This window comes from Alligator sinensis, unplaced genomic scaffold, assembly GCF_000455745.1.
Source record: "Alligator sinensis unplaced genomic scaffold, ASM45574v1 scaffold942_1, whole genome shotgun sequence".
In the NCBI taxonomy this organism is placed as follows: domain Eukaryota; kingdom Metazoa; phylum Chordata; order Crocodylia; family Alligatoridae; genus Alligator; species Alligator sinensis.
Genome location: NW_005843153.1, coordinates 165753 through 173416, shown reverse-complemented (window position 1 = coordinate 173416; position 7664 = coordinate 165753). Strand labels below are relative to the sequence as shown.

The window sequence follows — 7664 nt, the reverse complement described above, 5'->3', positions numbered from 1 at the left end:
CAGACTAAAAATAGTTAGAAAGCATCAAAGAAAATAAGCATATTTGCTCATTAGATCAAAAAAAAAATTAAGTTCCCCTTGCAGGTTCACATGCCAATAATTGGACCCGCTGGGTAATGAGTATGTCAGCCAAGTGACTTCTTGCCTTACCTGGTAGGTCAGTTCCTTTACTCTCCTCTCATATTTACGCACACCCTTAATAGCTTCAGTACTCCGTTTCTGTTCATTCTCAACCTCTCCTTCCAACTCACGCACCTGAAGTGAGAAATGCATTTTTAGAGCTTCACCTCTGACTGAACAATGGAAACACTTATATATACACAAATATTGGGAGTACACACTCTGGCCTCCAGTTTCTGGATTTGCTTCTTGCCACCCTTCAGAGCCAGCTGCTCAGCCTCATCCAGACGGAGCTGCAGGTCCTTCACTGTCTGCTCCAGGTTCTTCTTCATTCTCTCTAGGTGGGCACTTGTGTCCTGCTCCTTCTTCAGCTCTTCAGCCATCATGGCTGCCTAATGAGCAAGGATAGAAAATCAATCCAGAGAACTATGCATTGCAGGTAGAAACACAGCCATGATTTCCAAGGACAGATGTCTCCAACTCACGTCAGTTATTGCTTTCTTGGCTTTTTCTTCTGCGTTGCGTGCTTCCTGAATTGTCTCTTCCATTTCACTCTGAATTTGTGAAATATCTGTTTCCAGCTTCTTTTTGGTGTTGATCAAGCTGGTGTTCTGTTTGACAACAATCAAAATGGTGATATGTACTGTTAGACTGAAAATATCAGATACTGAGGATTAAATGAACATGACTCTTTAATTCAGAGTTTTCCATTAATATTGTATAAATCAGAATTCTCTTCTAAATGAATTATCATTATGGGACATAGACAGCTAGCTAGTGATGGGCAGAAAAGTGGCTCTCAAACCTTGTGGAACATTATATGTAACCTGCTGTATTGCAAAAGGAAAATATACGTTGTTGAATATATCTAAGTGCCCAAAAAAGAAACCATGTTTGCCAGGAATAATTTAACAATATCCAGTGATGGCAAATATCAGAAACAGAAAAATCACCCTGTGCCCTCCATGGTACTCTCTAAAACCCATCATGCCACTGCAATAATCATGTTGATCCTCTCCATATGTCTTTCAACACAGAAACATGAAAACACAAAGTAGCACTGTCTTTTTAGGCTTTCTTTTTAACAATGTTCCTCCCAAGTGATCAGTAATACTATGAACATTTCAGGGGGGAAAAAACATTCTAACTGCTCCCCTCTTTGTTCCTTGGAAATAGAAATTCCCTTCTGAGGTGTGCATCTAAATTCTTTTCATACTAGAGCCTGACCTGGGTGTGTAGGAGCTGCACACGTTCACTCGCATCCAAAAGCTCTTGTTCAGCAATTTTCCTGGACCTCTCTGTCTGTTCCAGAGCTGCTCGTAGTTCCTCAATTTCAGCCTGCATTAGGTTAGCTCTACGCTCAACCATTGCCACCTGCTCTTTCAGGTCTTCTTGGCTTCTAAGAGCATCATCCAAGTGTATCTGGGTATCCTGTAAACAAACATAAAAAATTACTGGAAGGCACAGAGCTCTTGGTGCACAAAAAATATGAGCAGAGCCATATGAAAGTGATACATTTGTATTATTGTACCTTGAGTACTGCCTGGGTATTTCTCAGATTCTTTTGTGCCTCTGCAGCCTGGCGATTGGCATGACTCAGCTGGATCTCCATTTCATTCAGATCTCCCTCCATCTTCTTCTTTAGCCTTAGAGCTTCATTTCTGCTCCGGATCTCAGCATCCAGGGTGCTCTGCATGGACTCCACAATTCTCAGATGGTTTCTCTTGAGCTGATCAATTTCCTCATCCTTTTCTGCAATCCTTCTGTCAATTTCAGACTTCACCTGGTTCAGCTCAAGTTGAATACGGAGGATTTTCCCCTCTTCATGTTCCAGTGAAGCCTTAGAAGGGCAAAGAGTTTATAAAGGAAAAAAATTGTATTTTTTTCCAAATCTGTTTACTAAATCAGAAAAACTTTACTCAATGTGCACGGAAACCACAGAGACAAAACTAGAAAGTTTTGTGCCCTGGGTTTTGGTGGTGATTGGGACTGCTGCAGCAGGCAGGCTAACAGAGGTATTGGCATGGCATTGCCTAGGCCATCAGTGGCAGTGTTTGCCATTCTTGAACTCCTAAGCTGGAACCTGGGTCTGTTGCTCTGCTTGCCCACCCCTTAGTTATGTTAATGAATGGGCAGAATCCAATTTCATTTAAAAAACTTAAATGGCAGGTACCCAGCCATATGAATGCCTTTTTTGGTGCTTACATACACATTTAAAATCTATTTCACTCTCTGGAGAAATACAAATGCACTGCACGCCTACTTGCCAGAAACAAAGTGGAGGAGAACCACCCTCAGGCACTCACCCAGGAAGTGGGAGCCTAAGACTCTCAGTCCAACTTAACCAGAGCTGTATTTGAAATTCCATCTCCTGCTTCCCAGTATGGTGCTCTAAACAACAAGCCTCTAGTAAGGCATTATACCTTCCTCTAAAGGCCACTACTTGAAATTGAACCCCTGGACAGCCAAAAGAGGGAGATAAGTGGGGCTACAAAGAAAAAAGAAAGCCAGAAGTTTGGCAATTTTTGAAGATGATGGGATGGGGGAGAGTCCTGGATTGTAGCTTAGGCCTCTGTACCCCAAGAGGCATACATTTCTCAGTTACAAGGGTTGGTTTTGAATAATTCTGAACATACAGTCTGGTGGATAGAGCACCATGCTGAGAAACAGAGGATGCTAGTCCAAACCCCCTTGTGGAAACCCAGGTCTAGAACCTGGGTTTCCTTCTTCCCTGGTTAGTGCCCTAACTGTTAGGCTTTTGAGCTAAGACACGAGAGAGTCTTCCTGCTAATCACACAGTATGGAACAGCTACAATTTTGGGATGCATCCAAAATTAAACACACACCTGACCAAAATTATTGTACTACTTACAAGGCAGTCCATAGTACAATTCAAATGAACATGATCAGTATGCATATGGATGCTGGCATTTCCAAGAATTAAACTGCAAACTGCATTAATGTCAAAAACAGGAATTACATGTTTATGTTAGTGCCATCTGGAACATAAAAACGCAATAGGGTCTAGTGACAAGATTATAGCCTCCAGCACACCAAAGACAGAGGAATGCTACATCTCAGAGTTCCTCATTCACAGAAATGTTTTTATTCTGTTCTATTGAAATGGTCCCCAATCTTGGTAAGAAGACATATCTTCGAGTCATCTGGATGCTTTGTAAGGCAATGAAACATGGTGCATACCTCTGCTTCCTCCAGAGCAGCCTGGATTTCAGATTTCTCTTGCTCAATCTGCTTCTTCACTTTCTCCAGCTCATGGATGGCCTTCCCTCCCTCTGCAATTTGCTCCGTCAAGTCAGAAATCTCGTCTGTTGGGTTATAGACAAAGCACTCAGTCAGACAAAGGGCAAGCGGAGGAAGACACTTGCCAAAGGAATTGGCGGTTAGCAGTGTTACAGACACAGATAGACTGGACCTAGTGGGTACACAAGCTTCCCATAAGGCCCTTATTAGACAAAGGGATCAGGGGACTTACGTTGCAAGTTCTTGTTTTCACGCTTCAGGGTTTCAAGATGGTCCAAAGACTCCTCATAAGCATTCTTCATCTTAAAAAGCTCGGTGCTGAGAGAGCGAGACTCCTTCAAAGAGGCTTCCAGTTCAGCCTGAGTTTCCTCATATTTCTGCTTCCATTCTGCCAGAATCTGAGAACAAGAAGACCCTGTTCAGTAAAAGTGGAGCTCTCTAGAGGATGTGACATTCATCACCCAGAGACTGGAGCCTGAAGTACCTTATCAAAATTCTTTTGTTTCTTATCTAGTGCTGCACAGGCAGCATTTGATCTTTCCACATCAATCATGAGGTCCTCCACTTCATTCTGGAGCCTCTGCTTTGTCTTTTCAAGGGAAGCACATTTGGAGTTCACAGCTTCTACATGCTCCTCAGCTTCCTGCAGCCGCTGAGCAAGCTTCTTCCTGGAAGACAGTAAACACAGCTGTGTTAGGGAACCCACATGGGAAGTGAATTGTATAAAGCTGCTCTGGTGAATCCCAGAGCAAACTCCAGTGACTTGGGGTCTGAGACCCTAGGACAAATACACCACGGGGCCTCACCAATCATTCTGTTCCCAAATCATATACAATCCATGGACTCTAGGAATCCATTTGCCCCCAGTGTGTCTGCAAGACATGGCCTGCTCAGTTTTTTGAACCTTAAGGTACATGTTTGCCATTTTCTAACCATGTCACCAAAAGGATAGTCTTTGTCCATTTCAGGGCCCCTCCCAAAATGCATCCTGAACCCCGTACTTGGCATCTTCCAGCTCCTCTGTCCGCTGAATAGCATCAGTTTCATATTTGGTTCTCCACTGGGCGACTTCACTGTTGGCTTTGGACAAGGAACGTTGCAATTCACCCTTGGCTTCCTGCTCCTCTTCATATTGTTCCCGCAGCAAGTCACAGTCATGGCGAGCAGACTGCAAGCCATGTGCCAGCGCATTCTTGGCCTGGAGAAATGACATAGTCCTAAATATCATGGGGAACATCCTCAAAGGGAGATCTGCCAGGCTGTGGAACGCTACCCCAGAAGAAAGGCATCAAACTCACTGGATGACAGACTTAACGCTGCAAGTAAGTAAAGTGTTCACCATTATACTGCAGAAAGGGTTCCTCCCTTGGCAGGTCCGAGCAGGTTACCAAACAGGTTTTTTCCCTCTCCAGTCAATATGGTGTCATGATTTTATAGGAGATTAACTGTTCTTCCCTACTGCCAGAGACTGGCACCAAAGCCAAGGGCTGTCAGGAAAGTCCTCACCTTTATCTCCTCCTCTAGTTGCCTCTTTAACTCCTCAATCTGTTGGGTAAATGCTTGCTTGCCCCTTGACAGCTGTGAAATCAAAGCATCTTTTTCCTCCACCTGGCGAGAAAATTCACCTGGGAACATTTGCAGATAGAATAAACTTAATAGAAATTAACTGAACATGGCAGAACTATGTATTACATTCAAGCAAAATTATTCATACACCTCTTCTAGAGGGTGCGCTGACTGCATCCAAGTGCTTATCTCAGGTACCAGCAGCCACGTGAATCAGCCGTTTTTCAAAGAATGGGATTGCCCTGCCTGGTGGAACCAACATCTCTTGCATGTATTTACATCTCTCATTGAAAACTTATACATGTCTTACCTGACTCTGTCTGTAAACGAGCTCTTTGAGCATTGAGGTCATTGATTGTTCTCTGGTGCTCCTCCTCTTTTGTCTTAATCTCACTAAGCTGGTCCTCCAGAGTGCGGCACATCTTCTCAAGATTTGCCTATATGTAAAATGGACAAAAAGGAAAGTAAGCTCTAGAGTTTGTTGAGACTAGAGAAAGTTCTGTCATGCCAATGTTGTTAAGTGAAGACACACAACTTGACACAAATCTAAATAGTGTGCAAAAAGTGAAAAGATCATTTACAGTACTTCTGGTACATTTTTCTGGTAATGACATCTGTAGTTAAAGTAACTCAACACTTCCTTTATGACACCTCTATAATCAACTGAATTGACCTTTGCAAATCTTTAACAGTTTTCCATGCATGTTATCTATCTTTTGGAAATATTTTTAATGGGTTAGATTAAGTTTCAGCAAAAATGCCTCTGCTAATTTATGTGAAGAGGCCTGGGGGGGGATATAGTTTGTTTTATTCAAGGTAGAGACAATTCTTACCATCACCTTATGGAAGAGCTCTAATACTTCCATGTATGAGAGCAGCGACTTAGAAATGGGAATGGGGTAGCCATTGTGTAAAAGGCATGTGCTGTGTCCCTTTGAAGATCTACCTAATTTGATTCCATTATATTATTTAAGAATCACCTTCGTGGAGCCTTTTAGGGGGCTTACTGGTAAAAGCTGTGAATTCTTTCAGATTTTAAAATGCTGAAGCACCTGATCACAGTGGCTATTCTCCACACCACAGAGCTCACTATATTCATGGGCCAGAAGCATGCCTCTTTTTACTGACTGTTGCACACTGGCTAGGTGCACTCATACATTTGCCCCTGCTATTATGCATGACTACACAATAGGCCTGAGTGAAGCGGCTAGTATTCGTTTCGGATTCAGCTGATTCGGGGACAGTAAGTTGATTCGGTGATTTGAATCACTGTCCTGATTTGATTTGGCTGAATCAGCCAGGCCAGGCCCATCCCCTGCCCCTCTCCCAGCCTGGCAATGGCTGCCCCACCTGCCCCAGCTCCCGGCTCTTTTAAAAAAAAAAGTCCCGACTCAGCGGGTGCTGCCGAGTGATTCCTGCTTCCTCCCACTGCCCCCCACTGCATGGGGGCTCTGCACAAGCCCCCTGACTCCCCCTTACCCCCCCCAGCCCCACCACGGGTGCCCCACCCAGGCCAGCTCTGGCCCTTTAAGAAAAAAAACCCCAACCCCCCCCAACTCACCGCTCCTGCCAGCGGGAGCGTGATCCCTGCTGCCTCCACTGCCCCGTGCCATGTGGGGGGCTCTGCACAAGCCCCAGAAGCCCCAAGGCCACTGTAGGAGCGGTGAGTCCTGGGGATTTTCTCTTTTTTTTTTTTCTTAAAGGGCTGCAGCTGGCCCAGGCGAGGCACCCATGGGGGGGCTGGGGGAGCAGGGGGTTTTGAGGACTCGTGGCAGAGCTCCCCATGCAGTGTGGGGCAGTGGGGGGCAGCGGGGATTGCCCCCCGCCCCCCCACCTGGCAGCACCTGGTGAGCACCAGGGTAGTGGAGAGCTGGGGAAGCAGGGGGGATCAGGGCCCCCCCCCAGGTCCCCCTCCTCCACCCTTAGTAATTACCAGCTCAGAGTCAGCTGCAGTTTCCTGCTGCCGGCACTGAGGACTGCCTGAATCATCAAAGCTTTTCAGAATATTCGGAGAGCTTTGAATCGATTCAGACATTTAAACTGGTCCCCTGATTCGATTCAGATTTGGAGATTCAGCCACCAAATTGGGCCGAATCTCCTCTGAATCGAATCACCACCCAAAGCTTCGCACAGCCCAACTGCACAAGAGAACTTCTTGTGCAGCTAAAGTATAACTCATCTTTCTACTATAGTACACCCAAGTTCTGGTTGCACAAATACACCTCCTTGCAGATAAAGCATGACAAACCTGTAAAGTCAGATACGTTGCTAACAATCTCTTGTATGCACTCCCATTCAAGACCAGAAATAAAACCCAAAGCTCCTTATACCATGAGTTCTTAGTTATCTAGCAAAGTGTCTTAATCAGCTAAATGCATTGTGTCCCCCTCTAAAGTCTGGACTACTACTACTACTACTACTTCTAGCTACTCATTTAGTTCAATTTATAAAATCATAGGAACTTATGACTGGAAGGCACCTCATGCAATCATCCAGTCCAGCCCCATGCACAAGGTAGGACCATCCCTGTCAAAAACCATTCCAGCCAAGTGTTTGTCTAAGCTCGTCTTAAAAATTTCCAGGGAAGGTGAACCCAGAGTTTTTCAAGGTAATATATTCTACTGCTTGACTACCCTCATAGTCAAAAAGTTCTTCCTAATCTCCAATTTAAAATGTAACTCTGCTGTTATTTGAGACCATTACTCCTAGTTCTGTCG

The 7664-nt window shown here is 44.7% G+C and overlaps 1 protein-coding gene across 1 annotated transcript in view; it reads right to left on the bottom strand.

Annotated features, from left to right (window-relative positions):
• LOC102372691 (myosin heavy chain, skeletal muscle, adult) overlaps positions 1 to 7664 on the bottom strand; it is a 45511-nt gene that overhangs the window by 1964 nt on the left and 35883 nt on the right. The window contains exons 28-38 of the mRNA XM_014526766.2: positions 5258 to 5384; positions 4888 to 5006; positions 4383 to 4579; positions 3866 to 4049; positions 3614 to 3779; positions 3322 to 3446; positions 1652 to 1960; positions 1348 to 1551; positions 606 to 731; positions 342 to 512; positions 139 to 255 (exon numbers count right to left, since the gene is read on the bottom strand). Coding sequence (XP_014382252.1) covers positions 139 to 255; positions 342 to 512; positions 606 to 731; positions 1348 to 1551; positions 1652 to 1960; positions 3322 to 3446; positions 3614 to 3779; positions 3866 to 4049; positions 4383 to 4579; positions 4888 to 5006; positions 5258 to 5384 — 1845 coding nt within the window. The remainder of the gene's footprint in view (positions 1 to 138; positions 256 to 341; positions 513 to 605; positions 732 to 1347; positions 1552 to 1651; positions 1961 to 3321; positions 3447 to 3613; positions 3780 to 3865; positions 4050 to 4382; positions 4580 to 4887; positions 5007 to 5257; positions 5385 to 7664) is intronic.